General features: G+C 38.0%; 1 protein-coding gene across 1 annotated transcript in view; it reads right to left on the bottom strand.

The window, feature by feature from the left end:
- VWA8 (von Willebrand factor A domain containing 8) overlaps nucleotides 1-15,540 on the bottom strand; it is a 357,898-nt gene extending 342,358 nt beyond the window's left edge. The window contains exons 1-3 of the mRNA XM_077765686.1: nucleotides 15,395-15,540; nucleotides 14,533-14,747; nucleotides 5,483-5,560 (exon numbers count right to left, since the gene is read on the bottom strand). Coding sequence (XP_077621812.1) covers nucleotides 5,483-5,560; nucleotides 14,533-14,747; nucleotides 15,395-15,540 — 439 coding nt within the window. The remainder of the gene's footprint in view (nucleotides 1-5,482; nucleotides 5,561-14,532; nucleotides 14,748-15,394) is intronic.
- Nucleotides 15,541-17,064: the final 1,524 nt, after the last annotated feature.

The following is a 17,064-nucleotide window of genomic DNA, read 5'->3' as shown; positions in this document are numbered from 1 at the left end:
ACAGCTCTAAATAATCCCTGACCAAAGAAAAACTTTATGATTTTTTAGAAATATCTTGATTGGAATAATAATGAAACCTTAACACACCAACTTTTGTGAGGTAAAGCAAAAACACTACTTAGATGTAAATTTACAGCTTTGGAGATCTAATTTAGGGGAAAAAAAGGAAAAGAAATCTGAACCTTTATCTTAAATAATTAGACAAAGAATAGGAACCAAAGTATATAAAAGTAAGGAAGTATTCAAGAGTGGAAATCAGTGAAATATCAAATAGACAACAAAAGAGAAAAATCAACAACAAAAAGCTATTTTTTTGGAAAGTTAATTATCACTGATAAACTCCTAGTAAGGATGATTAAAAAGAGAAAGAAAAAAAACCCCTCATTTCCAATATTAGGAATAAAAGAGGGAACAGCAATATAGATTCTACAGATATTAAAGAATAATAAAGGCTATGTTATGAAAAAGTTGCCAATCAAGGTTAAAACTGAGATGAAATGTACCTATCTCTTTCAAATAAAAAAGAACTATAAAGTTCTTAGGAAAAAAACAGACATCTTCACAACCTTGAAATAGACAAAGATTTCTAAGACATGATAAGCACTAACCATAATAAAAGAGAAACTGTATGCAATCAAAACTTCTCCCAACTAAATGACACCACTGAGAAAATGATTAGGCAAGGCAGAGACTGAAAACCAGTATTCATAATATATAAATATGACAAAGGACTTGTGTCTAGAGTATACAAATGACTTTTATAAATCAACAATATAAAGGTAAACTCAGTTTCTTTACATTTTAAGATACTTCATGAAAGATATGCAAATAACCAGTAAGCATAGGAAAATATCTTGAACACCAATATTCATCAGCAACATGCAAATTAAAAGCACAATGAGAGGACACGCACTACTGGAATAGAAATAAGGACTCTGAAAGTCCACTCTTCCATAAGAGCAATGGCAACACTAGCAGAAAATTGTCAAAATCGATTTCTTTTTAGAACTCTAGAAATTAACAAGAGACTTTCAAAATCTGACAAGCATTTATCCAAGAAAAATAGGTGAACCTTAGTATGAACAGTAAGTTCTGTGGTATTTTAACTTACCCTTTTCCCACCTCTCTCCCCAGCACTGTGGTAATCTTGAAAACCAACTGCCTATAATGCTGGTGAAAACCAGCAAGTCAGGCAACCACTGAAGGGGACAGACCAGGGTTGCAACTTCTAACAGTCTCACCCCCAGATAACTATCCCTACTTGACTTATCTAACAGCTCGCTGAAAAGCTCCGTTTTTTAGAATTCGACTTCATGTGACCCACTTAGAGCTCCTAGTGTGCAAACAACAACAAAAAAAATCAACAACTGTTTAACATCACAGCTCTTGAGGCACCAAAGCTAGTTGGAGCTGTTAGGATGACCAAACAAACAAATAACTTAAAAGGAAAAACTGGGAGTAAGCTGTCTAAGGCATACAGTGTATGCCTAGGCATCCAGAAGACCATGCACAAGTTTGGGAAAGTTCTGAGAAGGGCCTAATTGCTCACCTCGGGCTGACATTGAAGCTTTGCACAAGCAGGAAGACACATACATGAGCCGCCTGTGGAGCACTGAAATCATGTCCAACATGCACACAGAGACCCTGGTCGAAGGCTAAGAGAACTGATTTCTTGGAGGAATTTAAGAAATCTCTGTCCTATCACTGGCTGGCCATTAAGCTAACAGTAAAAATTTCAATGGCTGCACATGGCAAGGAATACAGACTTCAGGAAAATCGTCTACAAAAGTCATTAAACAAAAAGAAGCAAAACCAAAGCCTAGGGAAAGGGGGCATTTGAATTCCAGAATTGTCACCTTATACTAGTTAACAGCTCTACTTTTGAAAAAACAAAATGATAAGAAATACAAACAGGAAAGTATAGCATATACAGAGGGAAAAAAAAGCAGTACAAAAAAAAAAAAACTTTGAGGAAGCCGGACACTGAATTTCATAGACAAACACTTTAAATTAGCTGTGATAAATATATTCAAAGAACCAAAAGAAATCATGTCTAAAAACTTAAAGTATGACAGTATCTCACCAGAAAATATCAATAAAGAAAACAAATTATTAAAAAAATCCAAAGACAAATTCTGAAGTTGAAAACTATAATAAGTGAAATGAAAAAGAATCACCAAAGAGGCTCAACAACAGATGTAAGCAGGCAGAATAATCAGCAAACTTGAATAAGTCAATTGAGATTATCCAGCCAAAAAATAGAAAGCAAAAGAATGAAAAAAAATTAATAGACCCTCAGAAACCTATAGTACACCACCTAATATATTAACACACACATCAAGGGAGTCCCAGAAAGACAGAGAGGAGGGAAGAAATAATAATGAAGAGTGATTACAAAAAACTCCACCAAATTAATGGAAAACATTACTATGCATAACCAAGAAGCTCAACAAACTCCAAACAGGTCAAACTCAGAGATCACACTTAAGACACACCATAGTCAAACCATCAAAAGACAAAGATAAATGGACTATATGAGAGCACAGAGAATTAGCTCATCATTAGAAGAGATTCTTGGCAAAATCAGTAACTGATTTCTCATCACAAACTATGGAGGCCAGAGGCAATAGGATGATATATTCAAAGTGCTGGGGGAAAAAATGTGTCAGCCGAGAATTCATCGAACAACAAAAGTAAAATTAAGAAATTTCCAGATAACCAAAACTGAGAAAATTCATCACTGGCAGATCTGCCCTACCAAGAAATACTAAAGGGAGTCCTTCCTTCAAGGTGAAATGGAAATACATTAGATGGTAACTCAAATGCACTCAAAGAAACAAAGAATACTAGTAAATATGTAAATATAAAGACAGTCTGAATATAATTTTATTTGTAATTCCTTTCTTCTCTTGGCTCATATAGTGATAATTATAAAATTGTGATGACAGATTTTAATGTATAAAGATACATTTTGGAGGCACTCAGGTGGCTCAGTCAGTTAAGCATCCAACTTCAGCTCAGGTCATGATCTCACAGTTCCTGAGTTCAAACCCCATGCTGGGCTCTGCGGTGACAGCTCAGAGCCTGGAGCCTACTCCAGATTCTATGTCTCCCTCTCTCTCTGCCTCTCCCCCATTCAATCTTTCTCTCTCTCTCTCTCTCTCTGTCTCTCTCTCTCTCAAAAATAAACAAACATTAAAAAAATTTTAAAGATATATTTTGTATGATAACAGCAAAAAGCAAGTAGAAGGGAAAAGAGCTACATTAGAACAAAGTTTTTGTACACAATTGAAATTAAATTATTAATAGGAACAAGTTTGTTTTAAGCTAAATTGGTAATTGTGATTCCCTAGAGTGACCACTGAGAAAATAACAAAAAAAAATGAGGAAAAAAAAATACAGTAAAAGAAAAGTGAGGCAAAGAGGAGAGGAGAGTCTGCAGAGCCATTCAGGAAGTAGAATCATTGGAAACTTAAGTCAGATGAAAGTGAGATATCCTCCGTCAGGGAGCACAACAGTCTAGTGGAAGAGTCTAAAAAGTGAACCAAAAAAAATAGCTATTTTGTGTCCAACGATTGGAACATAAAATAAAGAAGTGGGGTAATAGGAGATGAGGCTGAGACTAGATCATGAAAGGTAAGGAATGATCGTTGTTCCTACAGTATTAGGAATCATTTAAGAAATTTTGAGAAAAGAAGTGATATGATTGTGAGCAAAAAATTGCCCGTGAGGCATTAGGGAGACACACATCAAAACAATAACAAAATACCACTTCATACCGATGAAGACGCCCATAATAAACACAGGCAGTAGGAAATGTTGGTGAAGATGCGGAGAAACTGGAACCCCCAGACACTGCAGGTGCGAATGTAAAACGGGGCAGCCTTATGGAAGGCATGTGATAGTTCCTCACAATGTTAAACATAGACCTATCTGACCATCTGACCTAGCAATTCCACTTCTAGATACATACCCAAGAAAACTGAAAACCTAAGTCTGTCAAAAAACTTATATGAATGTCCTTAACGGTATTGCTCATAACCCAAAAGTAGAGATGAACCGAATGTCCATCAACCGATGACTAGATAAACAAAAAGTGGTATAGCCACACAATGGGATATTATTTAGCCACAAAAGGAATCAAGTGTTGATACAGGCTACAACGTGGATGAACCTTTAAAACATTACGAAAAGTGAAAAGAGCCAGACACAAAATCACGTATTATATGATCTCATTTACATGAAATGTTGAGAGTAGGCAAATCTATAGAAACAGAAAATATAGTAGTGATTCCTGAAGATTGGGGATGTGTAGGGTATGTGAGGTAGTTAGAGAAGAAAACAAGGAGTCACCATTAATGGGTACAAGGTTGCTTTTGGTGTGATAAAAATGTTCTAAAGTTAGAGAGTGGCATGGCTGCACAGCTCTGTGAATATATTAAAAACCACTAAGTTATACACTTAAGACAGTAAATTTTTTAATGTAAATTTTATGGAATATTAATTGTATCTCAGTAAAGCTGTTATAAAACAAAAACCACAACTAGTTACTATTTCACACCTAGTAGAATGAGTAAAATCAAAAAGATTAGAAATACCAATGTTGGCAAGGATACAGAACATCGCTGTTGGTCAAAGGCTAAAACAGCACAACTACCTTGGAGAACTGCTTGGCAGTGTCTCATAAAGTGAAATAGCCATCCACCCTATGACACATCCACCCAACTCCTCATTATTTATTCAAGAGAAGTGAAAAGTCATGCCTCTAAGACTTGTACAGGAATGTTCATAGAACCTTATTCTCAACAGTCTAAAAATGGAAACTCCCCAAATGCCTATCAACAGAACAGATAAACAAATAATGCTATATTTATACAATGGGACACTACTCAGCAATTAAAAACAAACTGATAAGTACAGAACCATGGATGAATTTCAAAATCATTATCTTGATGGAAAGAAGCCAAATACACATACAGGAAAACTATACTATATGATTTTATTTATGTAAAGCTAAAAAGACGAGGCAAAACTAATCCATCATGGTAGAAAAAAAGAACACTGGCTTCCAGAGCAGATCAGTGGGGAAGGGGTACAAAAGAATATTCAGAGGTGATGAAAGCTATGCAAGTTTATAAAATTGCCAAAACTAACCAAAATGAATACTTAAGATCTGTGCATTTTATTGTATGTAAATTTGATCCCAATTTTTTAAAAAAAGAAAAAGTATGTGAAAAAATAAATGTTTTACTGAAACATTCAAGGGTGAAATGAGAGGCTGTCTGTATGGGATACGCTTTAAATACCAAAACAAAGAATAGAGGAGTCAAGGAAAAGAAGATTGGCATACACTGATAATTGTTAAAACTGAATGACAAGTACTTCGTGTTTATACTCTTCTCTCTAGTTTTGGACATGTTTGAAAATCACCGTAATGAAAAGTTAAAAGTTATTCATTCATAAATAAATGAGTATTTCTTACTGTAGTTCTGTGGCACAAGTTCTGGGCTCTTAGGAGTTTTCAACTTGTAGGAAACATCTCCAATATTAACCGTATCACCTAAAAAGAGGAAAAAGGAAACACATCATTACAGGAGAAAATAAAACAACACACTTTGCCTTTCTCAACAATGACTGTCCTGCCCTATAGAGAAGGACTTTATAGAAATGCACACGTCTGCCTGTGTTAGGCCCCATCGACACACCTGTCTATGTCAACCACTATGCACTAAAACTTGTATTTAAAGTATATGTTATATAATGGTGAAGTGAAACACTGGAGAAATTCACATTTTAAATGCTACATTAGCAAAAAAGGCGAAGTACAATAGAATTTATCAGCCAGCCTTATTTTCTCATTAACAGAAATACTAATAAAGTCAACAACACAGAAGAAGGTATTTTAAGATCATCCAAAGCATCCATAAGGTGGCATCTTTAATACAAATTACAACCTTTTTATGTCTTTATGGTTCTTATTTTTTTTTATAAACAACTTCAAGTTTCCCAGCAACATAATCCAAAAATTCAGTATTTCTAGGAAAGCCCCAGCCTATATGCCAAGAATTTCTACATGAAACCAGCGAAACAGGCAAAAGCTCTCAGATTCTACATGGTTCTAATTTTTTTAATGTTTATTTTTAAGAGAGAGAGCGAGCACAAGCAGGGGAGTAGCACAGAGACAGGGAGGCACAGAATCTGAAGCAGAATCTGAGCTGTCAGCACAGAGCCTGACATGGGACTCAAACCCACAAACTGTGAGATCATGATCTGAGCCAAAACCAACAGTTGGGCTCTTAACAGAGTGAGCCACCCAGGTGTTCCTACATGGTTTAATTTTAAGTAACATTAATTTCTGACTGATCTTCTAAAGTGCAGAACTAAACCAAACAATCTCTGCTTTGCTCTCTCCAACAGCAAAATAGACATACTGATCCCATCTGCACCTGGTACTTCATTTGTAAAGGGCTCAATGATACTTAGAAAAAGTAGCTGTGCAAAACACAACTTTCAACATTGCCAGTTGTGAGCTAGTTAGGTATCCCAGAGACAAAGGCCTTAAATCATCAAAATAACAAAAGCAGCCAACATTTGCTGAATGATTACTATCTTCTAAGTACTTTATACATTCCCAGAATAACCATATGAGACAGAGGCTTTACAAATGAGGAAATCTGTAACTCTGAAAAAAAAAAACCTAAAAAAAGATTTTGTAACTGAAGAAATGTATTATAGCTAAGTGGAAAGTTGAGAGAAAAGTAGAAACATCATGTAAAACTCAGGGGTACCTTCTCATACAGAATACGTGTATATTTCGAGTGTAAATCAAAGGAATTTTCCTCTGAATTAGTCTAGACCTCAGCTGATACTGGGGCTATTTGGCCAATATTATTATAGACATATTGTTTATGTTACTTCATTTAATCTTGACTCTAAGTAACCTGTGGTTCCTGGAGTTATTTCATATAACTGCTGGAACAGAAACCCCATCTCAAACCAGCCTAGTAAAAAGGCAGTGCAACCACAATGAGGTACCACCTCACACTTGTCAGAATGGCTAAAATTAACAACTTAGGAAACAACAAGATGTTAAGGAGGATGCGGAGAAAGGGGAACCCTTCTCCACTGCTGGTGGGAATGCAAACTGGCGCAGCCACTCTGGAAAACTGTATGTGGAGTTTTTTCAAAAAGTTAAAAATAGAACTACCCTATGATCCAGCAGTTGCAGTTAGATAATTATCCAAAAGCATTTATTTATCAAAGGGGCACATGCTCCTCAATGATTACATATATATATATATCAACAATAGCCAGATTATGGAAAGTGCCCAAATGTCCATCGACGAATAAATAGATAAAGAAGATGTGGTAACTATATACAATGGAATATTACTCAGCGGTCAAAAAGAATGAAATATTGCCATTTGCAATGACCTGGATGAAACTAGAGTGTATTATGCTAAGTGAAATAAGTCAGTCAGAGAAAGACAAATACCATACGATTTCAATCATATGTGGAATTTATAAAACAAAACAGAACATAAGGGAAGGGAAGGAAAAATAATACAAAAACAGGAAAAATAATATAAAAACAGAGGGAGTCAAACCATAAAGACTCTTAAATACAGAGAACAAACTGAGGGTTGGTTGCTAGAGGGGAGGTGGGGGGGATGGACCAAATGGGTGATGGGTATTAAGGAGGCCACTTGTTGGAATGAGCACTGAGCAATGAATCACTGGGTTCTACTCCTGAAACCACTACTACTCTGTAAGTTAACTAACTTGAACTTAAATAATTTTTTTTTAAAGGCATTGGAGTTTGTTACAGCAGTTATAGGAAATAGCTCACAAGAGCCAGGGGTTACTGAGGAGACCACGACTCACTAACGAGTCCACAGCATGGTAGGGAAGGCAAGGGAGAAAGTCACACAAAGTCACACCCCAGGATAAGTTCACTGAGACACTGCCCCTCATACCACTAGATCCACACCTGGACAGCATGACCCGAGGACGTTTTCCCCCCATTTCATTCTGATAATTTTCAAACCTGTAGCAAAGTTGGAAACACTATCTTAAATTACAGAAATCATGATTCTTCATCCGTATTCTAGTCTTCAGATACATCTTCTAACAATAAGGACCTTGCCACAAGGAAACTGTTCATACAGCCTCTGCGTAATTCCCTCATGACTCAGAGTCCTGGGCGGGCATTTAACTGGCAGAGCTAAGGTTGTTGCCCAAAGCCTGGCTGCAGGGGGCAGGCAGGAGGAAGAGCTAACCACTGTGATTTCCAGGGTAGAGTCAGGGCACTGCCTCCTTTCAAGACTTACGCCATAGGGGATTCCACCACTTTCTCCCTCTCCCCCCACCTTCTATTCCCCTCACATCCTCTATTTCCTTCCTGTCTCACCATGACTCCAAGTCTTCCTTGCTTGCTCTACCTCTTTTCCTCAACTTCCTAATACTGTGTGTAGAGGCCCAGTTCTAGCCTCTTTTCTATTCCATCTACCACCTCTCCTTGACGAGCTCACCCAGTCTTATATGGTTCAGTGCAACTAATATATTGCTGGCTCTCAAATTTATATTGCTAACCCAGACCACAGAACTCCAAACATGGATACCAACAGACACTGAGATGCCTAACATATGTTAAACCTAACATATTCAAAATTGAGCTTCTGATCTTTCCACCAAAATATGCTCTAAGCACAGTATTCCCCGGTTCTGCAAATGGCAACTTACTCCTTCCAGGGCTCAGACCAGAAATCTCGCAGCCATTCTTTTCTCTCACCTCATCAGAAAACCATACTGACTCTGTCTTTAAGATACATCTAGGATTGTTCACTTCTCACCACATCCTTTACCACCACAATGTCGACCCAAGCCAGTAAGTGGTTTACTACTTAAACTCAGTCTAGCATTTAAACAGCATAAACTCTCACCTACTAACAGATCTCCTGCCTCAACCTTTGCACCCTGCCGTTAATTCTCAACACAGCAGCCACAGTGATCATAATAAAATAGGAGTCAACTAAGGCAAGTCCTTGGTCAATCCTCGTCTTTGCAATAGTCCAAAAGGCTATTTTGATCTCACTCCCCCATTTCCTCTTACCTCATCTCCTATACGTGTCCTCCTGACTTATTCTCCTCTAGCCACACTGGTCTCCTCACTATTCCTTCAACATGTCAGACACATACTCATTTCAGGCTTTTGCACTGGATTTTCCTACCAACTGAAATGTTTTCCCTACGCATATCCATTTAGCAATCCGGGTCCAACCGTTCGTGAAGACGGGGCAAGGATAGTGCGGTATCTGGGACTAGCGACAACAGACAGCCCGGCCACCACTAGACCTGTAGGGACCCACAGGATTCAGATTCTGTGTCTCCCTCTCTCTCTCTGCTCCTCCCCTGCTCATGCTCTGTGTCTCTCTCTCCTTCAGAAATAAACATTTAAAAAATTTATATAAAGAAGAAACTAAGGTATATCTTTCTTCAAATATACTATTTTGGTTAAATACAATCATTTTTTTAAAGACTGTAGTTAATAATATAAGATACTCATTATGGAAATTACTATAATAACTAGAATGGTTAGCAAATAAGTACAGACTGTTATAGAATATACTGCTTAACATTTAATTACATTTATTATTACAAATAATGCAAAAAAGCAAACACATGTAACTCAGATTAACCTAAATCCCTGTAGGTAGCATACAAACTCTCACACAAATGCTACCACCAATAAACAGATACATATTTTATTCAGGCATGGGAAAATATGGATTTGAAAATTAAAAGCTCTTAAAAGAATCCAAAAGATAGAACATTCCAAATGAAATTAACTTTAAGATTCATTTAAACTAATAAGGCTTGATTTTATCACTTGCAATGATCCAAACTTAAAGGAATTTCCCAAAGGTTTATGGGAAAATAATTTCTCTATTCAAACAATAATTAATAGTGTATTCTTTTAATGCTTATTTATGTTGAGAGAGAGACAGAGAGTGTGTGCAGAGGAGGGACAGAGAGAGAGAGAGACACAGAATCCGAAGCAGACTCCACTCTCCAAGCTGTCAGCACAAAGCCTGACATGGGATCCAAACCCACAAAATGCAAGATCATGACCTGAGCTGAAGTCAATGCTCAAATCAACTGAGCCACCCAGGCACCTCAATTGTGTATTTTAAATAACACTTATTCTTGTACAAACTCCTTTGGATATTATGCACTTGAGTTTTAGTAGACAGCTGTTTTTGTTTACCTGCTCAATAATCTTTCCCTTTTGACAACAGAATCCCTCTGTCGAGGGGAGAACCCATCCCATTTGATTTGGGTAGGGTTTATACCACTCATCCCAACCTTTATCCCTGCACCAGAACTTCCAGAAGTGAATATGCTGCACAACCCTTGCCAGAACATTCCACTCTCTGGTCACACTTGTTTTAAAGATGGGCACATCACCCAGGCTTGGCCAATAAGAGTTCTCACAAGGATTTTTGTCAGAGCTCAAGGAAAAGATGTTCTCTCTTTCTCTAACAGTGTGAATTTTAAGCACAATCAAAATCTGGAACTGTCAGTAAGGCTATCATTGCTGCCACTTGAAGAAATCCCGACTGATGTGTAAGCTAATACAGCAAAAAGTAAATCCAACAAAGGAGAGTAGAAGGGCAGGGAGGAAACATGGGGTAAGGCAGAGAGGGCGGAAGCCTTCAAGATGTCTGAACATGCTGCATCTAGCCTGCAACCATTGGATCTCCTACCTATGTGAACCAATCACCATGTTTCTCTATGCACATTTTCCCTTGGGGGAAGGGAATCACTCCTGGTTAAAAACCACTGGTTTAATGTTACCATATTTTTTAATACAAAACCTAGACCCAAGAGAAAACCAAAAACATCAGCAATTTCCAGGTTAGTCTGCATGTTTCTAACACAGGTCTTCCCAACGATTTATTAGGTTACATCTGTTTGGGGATCTTGCTGCTAAATGCTTTAATATACGAGGGTCACAATGTCCTCAGGGTCAAAATAGTCTAGTGCAGGTTCAAAGTAGTTAATAATTTCCCCAAAGTTCAATACCTAGTAAACACAGAGCTAAGAGGTAAACTATAGTGTAGTTTTTCCCTTTCCACTGTATTCTTCATGAAGCAGGAGTTCTCCATTTCCCCTCCCCAAAGCCATTAATTCTATTGTAGCCCGGAATAAAATCTTAAAATCACAAGAAAATGTATTATGGATGGATGTCTATTGCATTTTTTTATATATTTAAAGATAGACAACCTGCAGCACCTGGCTGGCAGAGCATCTGACTCTTAATCTTGGGGTCGTGAGTTTGAGCCCCACACTGGGTGCAGATATTACTTTAAAAAAATAGAAATAAAAGTAGGCAACCTGAATGTCCAACAATGAAAAATTGGTAAAACAAATTATATGAATAAATATATGACCTTAGTAGCTACTTAAAATGAACATGTGTAGCAATATTTCTCACTTTGTTAATATGTTACAATAATGGTTAAGTGAGAATTATAAAAAATACATGATTCCATGTTTTAAAAAAGAAATGTGTAATTGTACAAATTAATATATGTATTTTACAAAATCTGATAATCTTAACCCCAAAAAGACAATGAGGATTTTGCATCGGAGATTATATCTTAGGGGATTTGTCTGTATTTTACTTTTCAACAACGAACACAACTTCTTGTATAAAAAGTATTTTTGAATACTACTTTAACAAATTTATTTCATACACAAAAGTTATAAAGATAAAACATGGACTCCCTTTAAAAACAATGGTGTTAAATGACACCACTAAACGTGTCATGGTGGATTACACAGAGTTATGCTTCTAGGTTTATCATTTGATCCTGCTCCGTGGTATATCTAAACTGTTTACTGTCAGAGTCCTACTGAACCAACTCACTTGTCTCCATCTGTAAAAACACTACAATAATCTTTACTGAAAATTCTTTGCAGTAGCTAACCTCCTGGTAAACCTCTTTGTTCCTAAAACTAAGAGACAATACTATCAATTAAAGCATAAAGAGACAGAAAGAATTTACAAATTATCAATACTTAAAACTACCCAATAGCAAAAGACAAAAAGCAGTGGGTTTCGGGATTTGTTTTTTAACATAAAAGATCCTCCCTTCTTTACCAGGCTTTCTAAAGCTCCTATCTTGAAAGCCAACAAGGCAATTCCAGCCTCTCATAGAAAGAGACAGTTAAAATTCTGATAGTTTTAAACCTAAATTAACTGGTTTCCTTCTCTGTATGAATTTTAACATTATAAGTCACTGTGTGCTTATTAGGCACAAAACATTGACAGATACCAAAGGAATATAAAGAAAATTAAGACATATATATAGTCCAGGAGAGATAGGAACAGTATATAGCATCAATCTACTGTTTATGTACCTCGTTGCTTTTTTTTCCAATCTACAAGTAGGCAAGGTCAATTACATGCAGAGATGAGTTACTGGTCACATGTGTATATGCAGCTGGGAACATCTTTCCAATCTAAACTGTAATTCATTACAGCATAGTGCTATTTGTGGTTTTATTTTGTCTGTGTATGACCTCTGGTTCAAAATGAGACACTCCAACCTTTATGGCCAACATTATGTCCCAGAGTAGCCAAGAGCTTGCCTCCTATTTACCTAGCTTTCAGCTGTTCTTAATAGAGTCCAGATCTCTAGTAAGGTTCCAAATGAATTTATCCAGTCTTCACACCTTCAATCTTGTGAATCTTTGCAACAGCAAGGCAAGCAGGTTTAGCACAATTTACTCCTTGTGATCTGATCCTGTCAGAGTTAATGACTAAGTCTAAGTTAATATGTTGTCTATAATGTGTTCTGTTCATGAGTTTCACATTTTAAGCAAAGCCTGTAGTTTGATTTGCTGTACATAATTTTGAGGACATTTTTCATGTTTTTATAATCAACATGTATTATTCATGTACAAAGACCATTTTTTTTAAAGGTCGTATTAATTAACTTTTTTCATATGCCTAGCCAGCTAGCTCTGATAGTTTTAAATCTAAAGTAACTGGTTTCATTTCATCTAAAGCCAAGGAAACAGAACAACTCTCACATTGCTAAAAATATATATACTAGGGATAATAAGCTAGCTTTTATTGAATACTAATATGTGCTGGGAATTATATGAACTAATTAAATCCTCACAATAATCCGACCAAATATACTCTTTATCCTCATTTCACAGTTAAGAAAACTGGGACACAAAATTAAGCAACCCACCCTCAAATCTCCATATCCAGATGGTACAGAAGTGGGCTCCAACCCATACTGTTTAACTCCAAAGCCCAGGTTACAGATTATGCTGTACTTCTACCCCTGTCCTCTCTGCTTTCTAGGACAAAGAAGCAACAAACGAACAAAAATCTCTAACATCACAATAGTCACAAAAACTGATAAAGGAGCAAAATTTGAAATCACAACTATACACAAAACGAAAAAAAAAACTGTTCAGTGAAAGAAAGAAAGAAAGAAAGAAAGAAAGAAAGAAAGAAAGAAAGATAGATAGATAGATACAGGACCTAAACTTCCTGGCAAGGAAAATTATTGAGGCCAGTTGCTGCAAGAACAATGAAACCTGCAACTTCCTAGTAAAAAGCTCTGTTATTTTAAGCAGCAATGACACTGACAAAATCTTGCCTAGAATCATTTGGCCATTCAAGAGCAGCCAACAACATAAACCCTTCCCCTTAACCAGCACAAGTGTTCTAACTCCAACATGTAACAAAAAGATTCTGAAAACCTGTTCTAGTACAGCCAAACAAAACAAACAATAACAACAGCAACAACAAAAAACCTGAGTTGAGAAATCAGACACGTGATTCTAAAGCAGTCACTAGCTGTGTGATCTCCGGCGAGTGAGTTTTCTCTTCTGGGTCTCAATAACCTCATTTGTACAGTCATGAGTTTTTAAATTAAGTTGTGATTTTCAGCTCTAATAAGATTTTCACATCTAATAAGATGTGAATGCTGTGAGAAAGGAAAAGTCCTGGAAAATTTGGAAAGGCTTGTGTATACATTTAAAACACTGTTAACGATGGGATCCTTGGCAAGACTGTACACTTCTAAACCGCCACTAGCCCTGGTTGGAACATGACACAGACCTGCTTCCAGGCCCTTGAGACTCAGCAAGGTCAAGTCCAGGTTTCAACAATTTCTGAGGGCTGCTGCATTAACCCCAGCATGTACTGTAATCCAAACCAGCATTCTAGGGATAAAAGCAGCAGTGGGGGAAGGCGAATGCACTATTCCAGGTCATCATAAACCTTAACCCAGATCCCTCAGACTACAGAGTGAGGCCCAGAGAGTGCAAGCGCCTTGCCCCGCGATACACAGCAGTTAGCCGCACAGCAGCTAGCCGCGAGATGTCTTGGCTTCCCGCACGGCTCTCCTTCCCAAGCGAAGGGGGAGACAGTGGGGTGCAGAGGAGCACAGAGGCCCCGCACAGACCGCAAAGGCAGGGGGCTGGGGGGCGTCCCGGGGTTACCTGTGTCGGCCCCCGCCCCGGCATGCTGCAGTCTGACCTCCGACCGCCACCCGTCGNGCAGGTGCGGCCGAGCGCTCAGCCCCGCGGGCCGCCCGGCTGCCGCCGCGGCGGGGCTGCGGGGCCTTGGCTCTGGCGCTGGGCTCCCCCGCACCTGGGTCAGGTCACCTGGCTTCACCAGGCCGGGGTCCAGTCCTTCCCCTGAAGTCCTGTAAACTCTAAGGGTTTTAGGAGTGTTTAGTGGTGTGACCCTCCGAATGCTTTTACCAAGTCTTCGTTTCTCAGTTAATGGCCCAGTCTTATTATATTGCCCTTTTCCCTCATTATATTACCTTTTACCTTATTATATTGCCCTTATTATATTGCTTCAAACCCTTTTAGAAATTGAGTACATACCCTCGAGATTGTAGGAATTCTCACCTATTTCGAGTCATTGTAACCATACCTGTGTTTCCATACAGCACTTGAAAGCCTTGTCCTTCCTTTATCTTTTTTTTTCCTGTATGTTTATTACTCCGTCTTGTATTTTAAAAGCAAAACTCACATCTTGGTGATTTATACAAATTGCCAAAAATGTCAGAAAGGACCCAAATCAAGTACTTGTTCAGTCCTTCTGCAGTGGAAGAGTTATATAAGCATAACTTACATCGTTAGTAAGAGAAAAAAGTAGGACAGTGACTAAAGCTGACTCCCTGTCACACATGTCAAAGGCAAAAGAGGTCCTACCACAAAGCAGACTAAACCTAATATCTCCAAATGTCTCCACAGCATCTCCAAAATGTCAGGAATGAATTGGCCAATGTAAAATGTTTAAATCAGATTCCACAAAACCAACTGCAAACCAAAATAATGCAGAAGGCTTCACTTGCAGCCAAAGGCCTTGGTAACTCTGGAGTTGTCCCTATCTGTAAATCTGTATGGAGCACCTATCATGTCATAACCCTGTGACAGGTGCTGAGAGGTGATGGGTGGCCGTAAAAGAAAAGCCGAGCTGGATAAGGCTTTGCGCATCTTGCCAAGGCCTTGGACCTAAAGGGTGAAGGCTGAAACAGGCTTCTAACCTAGTTAAGAGACAGTGAAAATCAAGATAAATGTTTACATAATGCATTGCAACATGGTTTCACATGCATGTTCTCATGTAATCTTCACTACCCTATGAGACTGCTAGGGGAAAATGACAGAAATGTAAGATATAAGAGTTTATGAAATGTTTTTCCCACTTTGAGTTCATACTGTGTGCCAGGCATTATGCGAAATACTTCAATGCATTACCTCATTTCACACAGCCACACTTTATTATCCTCTGTTTTACAGGTGAAAGAAACTGAGGCTGGAGAAATTAAGTTCCTTGATCAGGACATCTCTATTTAATCTTACTGGAATCCAGTAGAAAAACAATCTAAGGTAATTTAGCAAAGCACTAAAAGCTCTTGGAGTCAAAACAACGGGGAAATCAATACAGGTTTACGGCATTCGGTCATTCAACATTTTTCAAGCAACTGTGGTATAAACAGTACCCTTCCGGGTACTGTGTAGTAATGGGCTCACATCAAGTGCAGAAGACAAACATACAAATGAAGAGTTACAATACAGTGAGATCTACATGTTTAGGATATTTAGACTCAAGTTACTCTGGGGTAGAGTGCTTCACCAAGGAGAGGTCAGTGAGGTTTCACAGAGAATGTAATGATTAAAATGGGTCTTGAAAAATATTTGAGAGCTTTTCCAGTGGAGAAAAAGTCATATGTGGTAGAGGGAAGAGCATGTACAAAGGTACAGAAAGTTAGATATACATGGCAAGACAGAGAATCAGTGATTCGCTGTGTCTGGAGGTCAGTGCCTAAGAGTCTGTAGAGATGAGCCTGGAAAGAGAAATGGGGGCCATGTTTTATGTGAGGTGAAAGAGTTTACATATTAAACTCCAGGAAGTGGGAAAATGAAGATATTGTAGAGTGACAGGTCTGCAATGTGAGGAGAAATTTGAGCCAGAGAAAAAGTAACACCTGACTTGTACTTTGAATGCCAGTTTAGATTTGGATACACAAAGAAGTGGGTATAGAGCAGAAGCAGAGGCTTCGAGTCCTGACAAGCATTGTCAATTTACAGGGACAATGAGACCAGCCAGGTGAAAAGGGCATAATCTTCAGGGGCAGAGGAGGAAGATTATACAACGAAGAATGGCTTGATGAAGTTGGAATGTTGGACTTCATCATATAAGCAGATTGGGTAGCCCCTGGATGTTTTGACCATGTTTTAGATATGACATGAACTGTGAATTGAGTAAGAAAGAAATTCTAGCTATGTGGCAGTAAAAATAGTCTCTGCTTGAAACGGTGAACCCTCGCTGGTGGCAATGAGTCTGAATGGGGAAAAGTAGACCTCAGTAATGTTTGAAAGATAAACCAAAGGTCCTCGATTTAAGAAGACATGCATCACAACCTCTGTGTAATTTCTCTCAAATTCTCACTAAAATAATGGGTCACATACTTGTTCTAAAAAGCCAAACTGCCAAAGACTGGTATTGATTGTTAACCT

The sequence above is a fragment of the Crocuta crocuta genome, unplaced genomic scaffold (genome assembly GCF_008692635.1).
Source record: "Crocuta crocuta isolate KB4526 unplaced genomic scaffold, BGI_CrCroc_1.0 scaffold75, whole genome shotgun sequence".
Lineage (NCBI taxonomy): Eukaryota > Metazoa > Chordata > Mammalia > Carnivora > Hyaenidae > Crocuta > Crocuta crocuta.
Note: the sequence above shows the minus strand (reverse complement) of the source record. Positions and strands in the feature narration are given on the sequence as shown.